Genomic DNA, 17,348 nt, shown 5'->3' with positions numbered 1-17,348 from the left:
ATGTAACTCGAGAAGGGAGGCAGGATGATCTAGGAGGCTTACCTCCCTCTAGTTACGCAAATGGAGAGCATTGAACGCGTTAAGGTAGTTCAGGTCCCATTTCATTCTGAAGGTCTGCATTCCCTGTAGCCTCGGTGCTAAAACGGGACGTTGTACTTCAAATTAACTAAGGAATGGAAGGTTCGTAATAACGATTAACGGTTACAAACGTATATAACAATGTATTAGATCAAGAGAATAAAGTATCCACCTACCATGTCAGGGCGACATTGTCTGGACATTTTTACACTCAAAGTTTGAAATTTGTGTTCATTTTAATCATAACTTTGGATAATTACATATACATATTTAGGGGCCCCTCTAGAATTACAAAATTAAGAATGACTGCAGTAAATTTTAAAATATGGTAGATTCTCAACCAATCAAGGAAGCACGGTGGCTCAGTGGCAGAAGGCTCGCCTCTGGTGCAAGGGATACTGGTCCGCTTCTCGGTCAAGTGAGTTTGTGGTGGACAACATCGTGTCCGTTTCTCGGGGTACTCCTGCATTCTCATTCCACATAATCATTCGCTTGCATTTATCTTTTGTCTTCTTTAATCCACGGGACAGAAAAGAGTAAACTTATCAAGAAAATTAAGAAAATTACGTAATTTTATGGCTTATATGTTTTGTAGTCTAGCTGTAACACCCCTACATCGTCTTCACCTACGCCTACTACTTTGTTTCTTGCTTGAAATAGTCAAGTTGCAATTTCTTTGTTTGAGGTGCTTTGTATATGAATATTTATTTCTATCCCAGATAGTAAAAATGACTTACAACAATCTTGCAGCAGATTTGCAATTCAAGTCTGTCAAACTTTCAGCAGACTTGTGGTGCAAGTCTGCAAGTTTGATGAAAGTTTAATGCAAACTTCCTAGTTGACGCTCTTGGAACTTGCAGCACGCCAGCAGTGCAAGTATATGGTAAGTTTGCAAAGCAAGTTTCTGTAAAGGGTTTACTTGCACAGCAAGCCTACTGCAAGTTTCCACTTGCACTGCAAGTGCACAGCAAGTCGGTAGCAAGTTTGTATAGTTTGAAAGCAAGTCTCTGCAAGGATACCACTTGCACTGCAAGTCTACAGCAAGTTTGTAGTAAGTCTTCTGCAAGTATATACTTGCATTGCAAGGCTACAGCAGATCTTCATCAAGTGAGTGTAGTAAGTGCAGGTATATACTTGCATGCCTTTGTATGCCTTTTACAAACGGAACATTTACTGTACCCCACGAACATACACACAATATATTTTTCTCAACAACTTTGTCAAACAATACACGTTTAAAATATAAATTATCTCTACATACTGGATACTTACTTAATTATCTTAATTATCCACTTGTTTTAATGCTTCACACACACTTCGCACCTACTACAAATGACGGCATGGCGGGGATATTTCTAAGATTAGACTTTTGTGTCACCTGTTGGTAGAAACTAGAACTGACACACTTGGTACAAAGGTGCAGCAAGCCTCCGAGGCAAAAGTAAAATCTAGCAAGGGAAAATCAAATTACGACATTTGCGGTTAACTCTTTCAAAAAGCCTGCAGCAGGCGTACAGTGCACAGAAAGTCTAGCAAGTTAAAATCAATTATAGTGAAAACTAACATGCTATTAGGGATATATTTTAGAACACAATAGTACGTATATGTAACTTTTTATTTCGTACAAATTTTTAATAATACAGTTTATGGCGTAAATTTTGACACTAATATTCAGAGAACTGTCAGTTTCACCAAACCTTTTGTTTAAATACAAATTCTATAAATAAGCGATCAGCGATTTCAAATAAGATGTTTTTTTTTTATAAATAAAAATAAAAACGATGTTTAAAATATTAAATAGTGCGTCTCTGCTCAGTAAAGTCTTGAACCTCCCCTGAGATTCTGACGAATACGTGGGAGCAACCTCTTTAAAAAAAACTGTCCAAGCATAACGAAAATATACGTACGCGCATTTCTGTTTACGAAAACCATGAATTCTCCCTTGAGATATTCTCAAAATTTATATGGGGGTCATCAGTAAAGAAGTCTCTTTCAAGCAAAATAATTATAATAGTAAATCACAACCGATCAATGTGTTACTAAAATATACTTGAGCATACGTAAATATAGAATAATGAAATGCATTAACGACACACTGTGTTATAGATTGCACAGTGTGTTATAGATTCAGGCCTATACATACTCGAGTGCATTACTTCAGATGTTTAAAGAAGAAAAGAAAGAAAGAAATCAAAAACAGAAAATGTAGTGAGTAATATTGACTTGTTCAAGCTTCAAAGTTGTTTAATATGAACTGATATTGCTGTTTCTTTTGCTATTGTAAATATTTTCCTTAAGCATTGATTGCATTACGTTTATATAATTATTGTTTGTACTAAAATTTTTACTTCGTTGAAGATCACTATAAATATAAGAGAAGTTTGCATGTAAGATAGCAGCGAGCAAGCACTTGTTAAAAGTTCATCTGACTCTCGCTGGCCACGTCTGCGACCAAGATGACGTCATTGCGCCAGAGCGACAAGAATGGAGCACTGCATTGCATCCACCTTGTAGTCTTTCCACCATGTTATTAGCAATATTGATATCATAAGCGAATTCGATCAACTATCGACCAGATATTTACCATTCGCTAAATACTCAAAATCGGAATAGAGCACCTCGGTACATCAATTATTTATTGATATCAGAAAGGCCTACAATTCGGTCAGGAGGAATTGTACAACATTCTTACCGAATTTGGTACCAAAAAAGGTTATTTAGGTTATCAAAGATGTGTTTAAATAAAACTCAAAGTAAAATCCTAGTAGGTAAATACTTGTCTACAAACTTTGATGTCGAGAATAATCTGAAACAAGGAGATACGTTGTCGGCATTATTATGCATTTTGTTCTGAAATGTGCTATAATGAAATTGAAGATATAATTGAAATCGAAGATTCAAAAAACTTGTGTCTTCCCTATCTAAAATCGCTCATGTTTTTCGCCCATAACAAACAATTGACACGGTCAATCATCCTAAGGTTTCCAAATTTTCATTCTTTGTATCAAAATACATCGAATCCATACCCTAGTCTCCGGTGCATAGAACGTTTATTTTTGTATTGATGTGTTACGTGTATTCTTCCTATTCAAAATCGCACAAGTTATTCACCCATAACAAAAAAAAAAAAAAAAAAAAAGCACGGTCAATCGTCCGCTAGAGTTTCGCAATTTGGATTCTGTGTAACAAAATACATACAATCCATATCCGGGGTCCGCTGCACAGATTTTTTTTAATATATATAGCTGGGTTACGTGTATCCTTCCTATCCAAAATTGGTAAAGTTTTTCACCGATAATAGAAAAAAAAATCGACACGATCGATCTTCCTGGGATTTCGAAATTTGGATTCTGTGTAACAAAGTACTTCGAATCCATACCTGGGATCCGGTGTACAGAACTTTTATTTTTGTGTGTGGCTGTGAGTTTAATTAATATTTACTTATGAAATATGAACAAAATTGTCTTAGTCGTTTTGGGGAAAATCATTCGAAAATAGCTCACCCCCAATAGTAGGTACCATTTCTGAATTTTTCCCAGGAAAATGGCTTATTCCACTGTATAGGATTGTTACTGAAATATTCATGTATGAAATATAAGCAAAATCGTGACAGCCATTTTCGAAAAAAATAGCAACTTTTTATTTACAACCTTCAGTAAACGATCATTGTTTTTTGGTGATAGGAAAAAAATTCGAAAGACCCTCCTAGGAAATCTTATAAAAAGCATACATTTCAACTTTGGTGCGGATACGTTGATAATATGACTTCTAGGCAAATATACATAAATAGAAACAAACCAATGGCGTATTTAAGGGAGGCCTCCGGGCTTAAGCCCCCCCTGAAATGTTATTTACTATTTTAAAGTAAATGAAATATCTTGCAGAATTTTCACATTTCCAGGAATAAAATTATCAAAACCCCCCGAAACAAAATCGTAAATATGCTACTGAGAACGGACAGACGGAAAGTTTAAAAGCAATTTTTCGGCATAGGGCCATAAAATGTGTAAATCCGTGAAAATCTCCAATTTGATTTTTCTACGATCATCGTATCTTGTTTTCTTTTCTATCGTCCCTCGAAAGTAAAAAATGTAAACTTTAGGAATATATAATTTGTTTCTTCCATTATTATTATTATTATTATTATTATTATTATTATTATTATTATTATTATTATTATTATTATTATTACATATAATAATAATAATAATAATAATAATAATAATAATAATAATAATAAAGCAAATTTAATCTAGAAGACGTCAAAAGTTTGCAATATACAGAAAAGAAAAAGAATAAAATTCAAACATTTGGACCTGCTACTTACATTTTGTAATTACATGGAGAGGTTCAGGTTATAATTAATTTTTTAAAATAGTGAGATGAATTTCTTCACACTGAGATGATTTTTTTTCCAGAAAACTTGCAGATAACAATCTCTGTTTTTTTTTTTAATTTCTTTCGAAGTAAAATAACCTACCAATTATACACAAGGAAATATATTTTCTGTCTTTGGTTCGTACATAATATCGGGTTATAATTTTGAAAATATATTCATATGAAATATATATATATATATATATATATATATATATATATATATATATATATATATTCATATGAAATATAAACAAAATCGTTACAGCTGTTTTCGAAAAAATAGCAACTTAAAACATATGATTAGTTACGCCAACTAAACATGTCACTTAAAATAGGTGCACTTACGCGCCTCGAGGTATTTCTAGCGTTAACCTGCATCATTTGTTTAATGACAAATTAGTTTAAACTTGCCAATAGACAATTACATTATTTTGTGAAAAAAACAATATTCAGTGTTGTGCGTGGTTTTACACTCAAGCTCACCTATATTTCGAGTTAAACTCAAATCACGCCCACACATTTCAAATAGAATTAGCTCATGATAAAACTCATAATGAGCGAGCACACTCCAGTGAACTAGCTCAAATTAGTGGCTCTCATTTACAACTCAGTAGGGCTTGAAAGTCAACTGCATTTGCAACTCTGTGTATTTATTATGATAACTTTCTCGAACCTTTTTTTAGTGCATCATAGATTTGTTGAACATTTTCTAAATGCAACTCTGTTGCAGCAACACCTCTCTAAGTTGCACAGATCTGTTATCAATGGGTGCTCCTGTGGTTCGGATTTCACGTTAAGTTGTAGGTGCACGTCTCATAATCTTGCTGCTGAAAGTGACGATAAACTTGAATCTAATCTTCGAATTGGTTTTGTTTAGAAATTCATCACATTGACTACAAGTCTATGCTGCTCGAAGGCAATATTAAAATATTTATTAAATGTAAATCGATAGATTGATCATTTAGCATAAATCGATACATTGATCCTTTATCAGCGACAATATTGCTTTCACCACACACTTTACAGTACTATCTATACTATTTATTAAAGTGTTGTTAAGTTTTGTGCGGATCACCTCTTAGATTGTAATGAGATTTGTATCTTGAAGCAGACTTGATATGATCTTTCACAGTTTCAGTTACATATTACTTTATTGCTCTTCTAATGGCATAATATCCCATATGGTCCGTTTTTGGAAAGCACTGTACATCACTAATTGCAGCACGTCTAACACTTTCTCTAATATGGCAAACATATTGTAGAATGCAGTCTTGCACAACCTAATATTAGACCTTCCAATAGGTTTCTTACATGCCTAGAATGATCCTATATCAATCTATCTCCTTTGTACACACTTTTGCGTGGAAATTTATGTATTATTCCAAACAAGAAACTGTTTGAATGTTTATCACACAAAATCAGCCCTTCTCCTTCCCTATAAGTTTTTTTTTTTTCACCATTGAGTTAAAAAAAAAAAAAATCATAATCCATGTGAGCCTTGGAAATCTCCTAACAATGTCCTTCCACTTATTAATCTCCTTCTTCCTTTTCCTAGACTTTAGTTGCAACTAGAACTACCTGTTGACAGTAGTGAATCGTGGTCTTGAGGAGCAACGATTGCAATATCGAAGGTATGGTGTGCGTGTGCGCAAGTGTTCCCCTCTCCTGGCGGTCTTGATATCGTATCCAAATACGAGGCGTATTTTTTTTTTTAAGTAAGTACCGTTTTAAAATAAAAAGAAACAAGTGTATTTTTCGCAACAATTTTATTGTTACATGAAAGTTTGTGCCTTAATCTACTTTTCTACACAGTTCCCACCAATAATAAGGCACTTATCGTTTCGTACAATAAGCTTTTGAATACCATTCTCATAGAAGTCTGCCGCCTAATTTGACAACCACTGCAACATAGCCGTTCAGACCTCATTATCGTCGTCCTGGCGCTGACCATCCAAATGTTTCTTCAAATGCAGAAGCATGTAGTAGTCACTGGGCGCTAGATCGGGATAGTATGGAGAGTGATCAAGTTGTTCCCAGCTAAATGATGCGATGAGATTTTGAGTTTGTGTTCCTGCGTGTGGACGATCATTGTCATGAAACAAAACGATTCCCTTACTCAGCATGCATTGCCTTTTGTTTTCGATTGCACGCTGCAGTTTTCGTAAGGCCTCATAATACGTCGTAGAACTTACGTTGCATGGTGGTCAGATTTACGACTGATATGCAGCACGTCCTCGAGCCACACGCCCATGTTTAACGAGGGTCTCACTGCAAATGAATTTGAATTGATATCTCTTTCGCCGCTCCTGTTAACTCTACTAAGGCTCGACCTTCGATTGTCATCATACACACTAAACAGCAGACAAGTTTTCACGAATTCTAGCAACAGTTTGGAGCGTTCTTAGAACAATACCTCGATTTCAGTGTCTCGTACACGGATGATTCGAAAGGTGAGAGTTATGTTCACTGTTCCTTCTTCACAGACGAGGACAGTTCAGAATTTAGTATGCATTGCCTATGTTCAGCTTGATATGTGTATTTGCACTGATTCACAAAGCATGATTAGAAGTCTGCAGAATGTCTTCAGTAAGTACACCTTGTGCAAGACATTCTTACGAGATTCCGTGAGCTACAGCAACAGGGCTCGTCGTCGCTGTTTGCTGGCTGACAGGACTAACTGACGCGAGGTGCCTACACAGCAACCAAGAACGGCACAATGGCAAGGGTTGGACTGGCGCACTCTCTCCCGTGGTTCGAACTTACTAGATATTTCGTATAATGGATGAGCTCTCAGTGTGAAGCGGATTGGAACCAGATCAACGAAATTAAACCCAACTACTCAGTAAAATCAATTTTGGGCAGTTGATAGGCGTTACGAACTAGTCATCAATATGAAGTGATCTTGACTCGTTTGCGTATCGGACACACCCAAGTTACAAATTTCTATTTAGTGTGTAGTGCTAATTGTTCGTATTATGAAGACTGTTGCTTCATTGAATATTTGGCACATTCTTGTTGAATGTCCGAAATACTTAGATATCAGAGAACATTTGGATCCATCTGAAAGTTTCAATCAGGTTTTAGGAGATAACTCAGTCTTAGTGAGATTAGATTAGTTAATATTCTGAATTTTTAAAATTATATATATATTATATTTTCTGTCATGCGTTACTATTATTGCTGCTTTATTTGAGTTATTTTGTTGTTATATTTTTTTATATTTTGTTATTTATTCTTTTTACGTCTTCGCCATCTCTGTTCAAGTTTTGTTTATTTATTTTTGTTTTGTTTTAATTTCTTATTTTGTAGAACTTATATATTAAGCATAAGTACTTATATTAGGAGTTTTATTTGTATATTTAGTCTGCCAGTGACCATATTGTGACGGGGACAAATAGCCTTCGTGCTGATGTCTCCAGTAAACCGTAAGCAATCAGTGAATCAGCCAATCATAATACTTATGTTCGAATAACATGTTGGGCTTCTTGTTTAGTTTAATTAAAAGAAATATTCTTGTTATAAGGAAACTACAGTCGAAACCGGTTATAACAACATCGCCTTTAACGACGTATTGGACATAACTGCAAAATCTAACTGTCCCGTCTAAACCTTTATATAAAAACTGTATTTAAAAAATCGCTTAATACGACATTGCTGATTACGACATATCGTATAAAATGACTTATTTTTATCACTTATTGGAGAAATGTATCAGTTATAACGTATAATGTTGATTTTTGTTTGTTACGTGTTTGGAGAGTGCTGATAATAATGTAAGGTTTATTTTCAAACTTATTTTCATACACACTAATTGTTTGCTGAGCAAAACCATATATTTTCATTAAAAATGAAATGTGTGTTACAGTTTCACCAACTAACTCGTTGACTTCATCAGACACTATGAGATACCGGATAACTATATATATATATATATATAATAATCTCATTACATCTTATTTTCAGTATATTACAGATATTAAATCGGTATATCTGTTAAATAGTCAAGGCAAGCATCGCTCTGAAGATGTCGCAACAGAAAAGGAAATTGCATGATATTGAAGAAAAGTCACACATAATATGGCGATTAGAAAGCGGAGAAACAAATGTCAGCATCGCGAAGGAATTGGGTCAACGATTTCTACAATTTGAAAGGACAAAGGGAAAATACACACTGTTTTCGAACAAAATTCTTTAAAAATCAAGCGGGCCAGATCATACGATCATAAGGAGATTGAAGAGGCTTTACTTGGATGGTTAAAGCAGCAAAGAACAAATAATGCGCCGATCAATGGATGTATTCTTCAAGCGAAATCCAATGAACTTGCTCGTCGGTTGGGCAATCCGAACTTCAATTGTTCTTTCTCTAGGATACAACGTTTCCGAGCTCGTCATGATGGTGAAGCTGCGAGTGTGCCTGATGGCGTAACAGACGAGTGGCTATCTAAGAAGTGGCATGCTTTGTGTGAAGGTTACAAGCCAGATAATATATTCAATGCAGATGAAACTGAATTGTTTTAAAATATGACGTCAGATAAGACTGTGAAATTTAATGACGAAGTGTTCGTGTGGGGAAAATGTCTAAAACAAGAATCACAGTTATGGTTACTGTAAATATGACAGGATTTTGTAAAGAAAAGCTTTTGGTGATTGGCAAATCCCGAAAATCAAAATGTTTTAAAAATATTCACTCCCTAACTGTAGTCCATCTTTGCCAACAATGCAAAGTCTTAGATGACATCGAAATTTTCGAAAAGTGGTTGCGTAACTCTCAGCTGAAATCAAACAAACGAAATATTTTTTTCCTGGTCGATAACTGCCCGGCTCATCCTGTAGTTGACAACTTGCAATAGATAAAGCTTGTGTTTTACCTCCAACCGTCACTTCAGTTTTGCAACCTATGGACCAGGGAGTTATAAAATCTCTTAAGATGCAGTACAGGAAACTTCAGGTGATGAACATGTTACAAAATTCGAAGAAGATGAAGAACAAGTTTTCAACGTTCTTGACGCAATTTTAATATCAGAACCATGGAAAAATGTCACTTCTGGACCATTACTAATTGTTTTAAACATGCAGGTTTCAGAGACCTTTCTTCACTATCCCACGGTGAGGGCGACACGTTTTCAGCAACAGCTGATGATGATGATGTGGAGGATTGATATTCCTCTGGCGCAATCAGAGCAAGAGCTTGGTCATCTTTGCAAACTTGCGAAATAGAGGACTTTGCCGAGGTAGACAACAATCTTGCAATCAGCGAGTGAAGAAGAAATTGTAGCTGACATCCAAAGCCAACACGTAATTAACGAAAATGACAACGAAGAAGAACAGTTTGTTGTACCATCACTTAACGAAGCGCTGAGTGCAGTGAAAACTTTACATTTGTTATGTTCATAGAAGAATTAATGTCAATGATGAGACATTGAAACGAATGCATCGTCAAATGCAGAATTCGTACGCACATTTTAAGTGCAAGAAGAAAGAAAGATAACTGATTACCTTAAGTAGTACAGTACCTTATATTGTAATACGCGTTACTGCATTTTGCTTTCTAAAGTTAAAGCAACTGGTTAAAAAAAATAAAAAATAAATAGCATTGTCTTAGCTGGTATAGCAGAAAACAGCAAAACTAAATTCCGACAAGGTGCTCCAATATTTTTTCTGGAGTACAGACGTTGAATAATAGTGTATGTACAGTATTACTTTTCAATATTTTCTGGTTACGTGTGTTGGATTTGTTAAATGTCTAAGGTATAGTACATTACATTTGTGCAACATTTTAAAAAGAGAACAGCATTGAATTTATTGTACGAGAGTACACAATTTATATAGAAAGTACTGTATATTCATTTTTGTACTGTAATAAATTAATTTTTGTAATACAGTAACTGGAACAAGAATGTGTCATTCATGACTTATATTGTACAACACATACAGTAAGTTTAAAACATGCTCGTTTATCTCATTCATTAGTCAAGATCGCGTATATTATTGAACAATTTACACTGTTGCTACTTTTCCCTCACTTCTTCTTCTTCTTCTTCTTCTTCTTCTTCTTATTATTATTATTATTATTATTATTATTATTATTATTATTATTATTATTATTATGTTATTGCCATACAGTATTATTGCTGTACGTACTGCATAAATGTTAGAAGAAAAAATCCGCTTCAGCCCCACTCCACAAATATTGTATTGTATTGACTGTATTTCAGTTACTTTCTTTAAAAATAGTTTTAGCTTTATTCTGTTCATTAATCATGTAAGTGTACACCCTAAAACTTACATACGAAATGTTAGCAAGCAAAGGAAAACCCGGTTTATGCGACTGTAGTAATTTGCGGTTGCGGAGCTGTTATAACCGGTTTCGGCTGTAGTAATATGTCTATTTTAATAGTTAAATTAAAATATACATAAAAGCACACTGACACTAATTGATGATATTGGGGAACACAGACTACCGAGTACAACACAATAGTATTTTCATTTTCTCTACTGAAGATTAACACGATTTAGTATTTCTTTAGTATGTTTATGAACAACTTGTTACGTCATAAACAGAACATACTATCCAGTAAGTTTACATTTTCAGTGCATACCTCCCCCTCCCCCACCATGCTTTAAACTTTCAGGAAACTATGTTTGTTCAACCTGAACAGCTACTACTTTCCAATAGATTCACTTGCCTACTGATATCCGGAAACAATATAGCCGGGAATGAAAACCCACAGGAAAAGAAGAAACCACCACTGTAAAAACTTCCTTACCCAATACGATGCAATCCTCCCCGAAATTGCTTATCCCGTAACTGTAGCCGAAAAGACTTCCACATCCACTACAAAATAGCTTAACAAAGGATGTGTAATCTCTCCGCTTCCAATCTTCAAACATTCAGTACGAGAACTGGTCTCTTTAAATACCTTGCACCTCCTCTGAAGAAACGACAAACTCATGTGTAAAATATGTCCTATAATCGATACCAGTTTAACCTCCCAAAATCTCGTTGACACATAATACTTTCCACGATTACGGCAATTGTCGTCCTTCTAACGTCACTTGTATTCTTAAAGGCATCTGTTGACTCCAATTTAAGTTTTGTACCTAAATTAGTGATAGATTATGTGATACCTCTACTTTATTTACTAAAAGAGTATGTGATACCTCAACTTTATTTACTAAAACTGACAGCAAAGATTACATTCTTAGCACATTCCTCAGATCTTCCGACAGAAAAACCGCTATATAGAAAACTAACCAGACAAGTCAATTACTTTTATTTTCTTTCTTTTTTTGAGTAAACAGTTAACGCTGTTTACAGTTGTTAACAAACAACTTACATACATCCAGAATCTATTTCCTCTCTTGAGTATAGAGTGAGCTTATACTCCATCATTTTTCTCTTAAGCTTATTTATTTATTTAATGTCATATGCATATTTTTACGAAAGTACTAAAACTTCGCTCGCCGAAGATGCTTTGAGTATGTCTGTTATTTGTTTTTGCCTAGGAATCTTGTTTTCTTTTAATTGCCTTTTTTCTTGCTAGCTGATCAATCATTTTGCGAAAACTTTGTAATGTCATTTTTACTGTTGTGTTATAATGTTTTTACTATTTGTAAGTAATTCATTTGCATAGTAAGTAATGAAGATTAAACATATATATAATAAGAATTTTTGTTTCATTTTCACAGACGGAAGATTGCTATGGGATTTTCTTCAGCAGTTGTTAAATGATCCGTCTCAGAGGTACACAAACTACATTGCTTGGAAGAACAGAGACACTGGAGTGTTTAAAATAGTAGACCCAGCTGGTTTGGCCAAACTGTGGGGTATTCAGAAGAATCATTTGTCTATGAATTATGATAAAATGTCACGTGCTTTACGGTATTATTACAGAGTAAACATTTTACGTAAAGTTCAAGGCGAGAGACATTGCTATCAGTAAGTATTTTGAATTATAGTCACTAGTATTTTCAATTATAGGCAGAACCGTAGCTATGGGGGTGGCACGAGCGGGGCCGTTGCCTGATAGCAAGAGGGCGCGGAACGAGCAAGAATAAAGGAAAAGAGTTGGAAATGAGTAAAAAAACCGTGTCGCCCCGAAAGAGTATTGACGCCTTATTAAATCAATATTGTTGTTGGTTTGCAAAGAAATAATTTGTTAAAAATTTTCTTTTTCACTCCGTCCGCATCACAAATGTTCCACTAAGAGTCACAACTAGCTTTCACTTATTGCTTAAAGTTATTATATATGATTTATTAATGACCATGTTATCTACAAAGTGTCGAGCAATGACTTATAATGTACACAGGAAAGTTTTCAAAATCAGAAACGGTTAAAGTCTGAAATACGCGTTCGGCGTTTTGATAGTGATAAGTTTGCTTACTTAATCACGCTTTCTACCCAATCGGATTAACCACGACAGCGAGAATGAAGGTATGAAACTGAGAAGAGTGAAGACACACACTCAAGATGAGTTTGCGCGGAAATATTAGAAGTGAAGGTAAACAAGAATAACATTTTCGAACTTGAAGCAGTTGTAGAATACGGGCTTAAGGGGTCAATCTCACCCCAACGAATTTCATCCTTTTCAAAGACTGAGCACTACCAGTGATGTTCTTTACCCCATTCACATATGAAATGCTTCCAATTTGAAGGAATTTATTGGGATCATTAGCAGTATCACAAAGATGGATATATATATATATATATATATATATATAATATGTTTGTGTGTGTGCGTTAGTGTACTTTTAATATGTTAATTAATAATAAGTAAACTTAAATTCAGATCTTTCATTCATTAGGAAATTATTTACTATAATTTAAAATATAGTAGGGTCATTTCATATGAAATCACCAAATTTAAAGCTGAAATGTAGCTCATATATTTTAAATTTTTCTCAAAATTTGTATATGTGCTATGATGCTCAAACATAACACACCTGTAAAATTTTACAACTCTACTTCAAAGGGGATTCCTGTAGGAGCCGTTCGAAATTTGGAGGTTTTGTGCAAAAACACGTAAGTTCGCCCCCGACTTAAAGTACCGAAACCGCTATATATCTGGAGATATTGAAGCTATTTGAAAATGGTTTTCACTAAAACAATCTTAGAATTTGTAGCATTGTAGTAATGAACTTCGCAAATGGGGTTAAGCATATGAATTTCACCATCACAGAGAAAAAAAGAAGAAAAATATCAAAATTTGGCATTTTTTTCTGAAAAGGCCCACCTAACATCAACCTCAATTTTTTTAAAATAAGTATCTCTAGTATTCCTGTTTATCATATAAAAAAATATGAGTTTTTTTTTGGGGGGGGGGTGTTGAAGGAAAAAATCAAGTTAAGTCTCTATCTAATTTTCTAGTAATACAACTTGCATGGCTAAGTATGTTCCTTTACAATGGTTGATGATACTTACGGAAAAAAAATGGAAACTCTTATCTTAAATGTAATTTATAAAGTTGGTTTAAAACAATATGTGCTTATTACGCAGCGTATATAGTGCTGTTTGATTTAACAAAATAAACATTGAACAATAGTGAACTATCGTCATATAATGCACAAATAACATTTACATCTTTGGTTGATTTTAAGCAATTTGAAATATTGAGTCCAAGATCTCTTATGACCAATTTCAGAGAAGCTCTTCTCAATAACTTGAATTTCTTCTTCAGAAATTTCTGCCAGTACCAGTTGGAGTACTCCAATATTAATGATGGAGTTTTCGTATGGAATCCAGCATGTGTCAGGTGTTTTTGGCCAGAAAAACATTTTCTTGGGTTCATGGGGATGAAGGAAATTCACATTAGTCACGATGTTCTTGTGAATTCTCGACTATTTTTCCAATCCACCATTTCTATTAATAAATGCACGCAATAAATTGCTTACATAAGAGGTTAATGTCTTTCGATTCTGCTCGAGTATTTAGAGTGAATGTTGTCTTTGAAGAAGATACACGACTGACTTCAAGTTTTGACAGGCTGATGTGTTTATAATGATGATTTTCACGCGTCCCTTGCAACGTGATGGCTTTTCCAGTTTCTTTTGAAGCATTGGACGAACGTTTTCAACATCTTCTGTCACACACACACACACAAGTTTGACGGTTATAGTTTAACAAAATTCGAAGAAATCGGCAACAGTAAAAATCCAATGGCTTCTATGAACTAGCATGTCTAGCTAGACATTTCAGCGTCCCTCCTATGCCATCCCAAACACTTTTGTCGTGCCTTGTGGCAAAATAGTTCCACTCACAAGTGAGCCGAAAATCACTCATGGAGACATAAGCTGACAAAGTTTTCTTTATAGTTTTTATGTCGGGCTGCTGATCCATTTCTAAAGTAGATAACGTGTTTAATCTGAGGAAGAATATCGTTAACGTACTTCAAAGGAATAACTTGGAAAGCATAAAATGTAATTGTACGTAACTATATATTCCTTTCTGATCTGAGCTTTGCGAACGAAATACTCGGTTGTTTGAAATGTTTCAACAGTTTTGATATTAGTTCATGATTTTGGAACTGATGACAGAATCTGAGTTCTTTCAGCAATGGTACTTGGGAGTTTCAAATTTTTGGCACAATTCATTTATTAAATAACTTCAGTCTTGATAATTATACATATTTTAGCGTGGAAAACTGGAAACACTCATTGGAAATTTGGGGATTTTGTGCAAAAATTGCCTAAATCCACCCTCAAATTACATTGTCATAATTTGTTTTTCTTGAACATGCCAAAAAAACACCCTCACAATTTTTTTTTATATGTTAAAGAGGAACATCTAAGCTAGCCATTTTGAAAATTTGAGGTTGATATTAGGTGGGCCTTTTCCAGAAATAATTGCCAAACTTTGACATTATTTTTTTCATCTTTTTTTCTCTGTGATGGTGAAATTCATATCTTAACCCCACTTGGAAAGTTCATTACTACAATGTTTTAAATGCTACAAATTCTAAGATTGTTTTAGTGAAAACCATTTTTAAATAGCTTCAATATCTCTAGAGATCTAGTGGTTTCAGTACTTTAAGTCGAGGGCGGACTTAAGTATTTTTTGCTCAAAACCCCCAAATTTGAGCTCCGACACGAGTCCTCTTTCAGCTAGAGCTGTAAAATTTTACAAGTGTGTTATATTTGGGTACAACAACATTTGTACAAAACTTGAAGAAAATCTAAAACATATGATCCACCTTGATTTGTTGATTTTATATGGAACGGCCCAGTAATTGCGTAATTACTATGTTTGAAATTATTGTAGTAGCCAAACTATATTTTGGTTTTACTTGATCTGATTTTCAGTTTAGCGTCCATTTCAGCAGCGAGGTTATATGAGACATACATCTACAACTTAACGTACAATCCGAACCACATGAGCTCCCGTTGGGAATCGAAACCCAGGTCTCTCACGCCAAAGACACGTACGCTAACGAATTAGCCCTAAAGAAACACAAAACAATATTTTGGGTTTTAAATAAAACCTTAAACATATTCTTCACCTCTATCGATCAATACTGAGAAATTCGCAAAGAAAGCCCTTCTGAATTTCCGTTACACTTCTCTTTTATTTATATATATACAGTCCCGTACTTACCAGCTCACTGTATTTCATTGTTATCAAACAAGTAGGCCTAGTTTCTTTTTTATTTGTTCTTATTGTCTTTTTCTTTATACCTTAAGCCCAGAACAGATGAAACAAAGAAACTCATAATCTAAAATGTTATACTTGATCAATACAGGGATGTATACCTAGTTTTGGGCCACCCTGTTTATCGTAAAAGAATCGAAATTAAAATTCTTTTTGTGTGGTCGCACAGAATTATTACTGGAAATTAATGCTCTCACCCATTTCGACCATTTTAAAAGCACATAATTTGTATTGTATTGAAATTTCATTTCTTATCGGTAGTTGTAAATTTCCGTAACTGTTCTTCAAGTGAATTTGTATACAACTAAAGGTAGTTTTGTCAAGGCTAAGAAAACGTCCAAAATAAGCCTCTTGAAAACAGCTCTTATTTGTAAAAGAATATCTAATAATCACTTTTGGCTGTTGAAATGGTCTGTCCGAGCCGCTTGGTAAAAATTCAGTATATCATAACAACAAAAGCTGCTTGCTTCTCTATATATTAAAAAAAAAAAAAAAAAAAAAAAAAATGGTAAGGTGAGTGTAGGGGGCGCCGAATTCTAGCTGTGGTTCTGCTTATGTGCGTCTTAGTGTTACATTATACAGTACATATTGCACTTTTTGCCATTATACATAATAGCTGGTTTTGCATATAATCAGGTAATAGTTCGCTTCTCAAAGCTGTTCCATACAGATTGAAACAATAGAAATGATGTACCTCTTGAACAATTTACCCACATTCCATTATAACTACAGTGTGTCTGTCAGTGCATCTCGGGCAAGATTTAAGTCTGATGAATCTGTCGCGTCCTGAAATATTTTTTTAAAAAATATATTTACTTTATCAAAGACTGTTGGAAAGAGATTTATCGTAAGGGAAAAAGAAAGAATCACCAATGACTAGCATTCGCATGACCGTCAATCAGTAAATCCCATATAATATAAAATTAGTTCTCACTATTTTTCTAGATGTGTATAGACCCGTGTTCCCTGGTACCAATATGGGATGCCTTCCAGGTATAAAACGATTTTTGAAATGTGAAGAGTGAATTTACAACATAACTTGAAGGTGTAATATAATATAATAATAACCAAAATTACAGCTGCTATTAGCCGAAATCAATAATAATGGCGTAATAAAGATTAGACGGTCTTGAGTCTTTAAAAAAAAAAAAGTTTTATTTTTACTCATGACAATTTTCTTTTTATTTCCATGGAAACACCAACTTGATTTGACACAAAATATTTACTCTAATGTATTCTACTACT

General features: G+C 34.3%; 1 protein-coding gene across 5 annotated transcripts in view; it reads left to right on the top strand.

The window, feature by feature from the left end:
* The window catches only part of aop (ETS variant transcription factor anterior open), a 438,519-nt gene that overhangs the window by 403,691 nt on the left and 17,480 nt on the right, over positions 1–17,348 (top strand). For all 5 annotated transcript variants that reach the window (XM_081738735.1, XM_081738736.1, XM_081738734.1 and 2 more), the window contains one exon: positions 12,148–12,397. In XM_081738735.1, the coding sequence (XP_081594861.1) occupies positions 12,148–12,397 (250 nt within the window). The remainder of the gene's footprint in view (positions 1–12,147; positions 12,398–17,348) is intronic.

The sequence above is a fragment of the Thermobia domestica genome, chromosome 14 (genome assembly GCF_964235325.1).
Source record: "Thermobia domestica chromosome 14, izTheDome1.hap1.1, whole genome shotgun sequence".
NCBI lineage: Eukaryota > Metazoa > Arthropoda > Insecta > Zygentoma > Lepismatidae > Thermobia > Thermobia domestica.
This window is presented reverse-complemented; position numbering and strand designations above follow the sequence as displayed.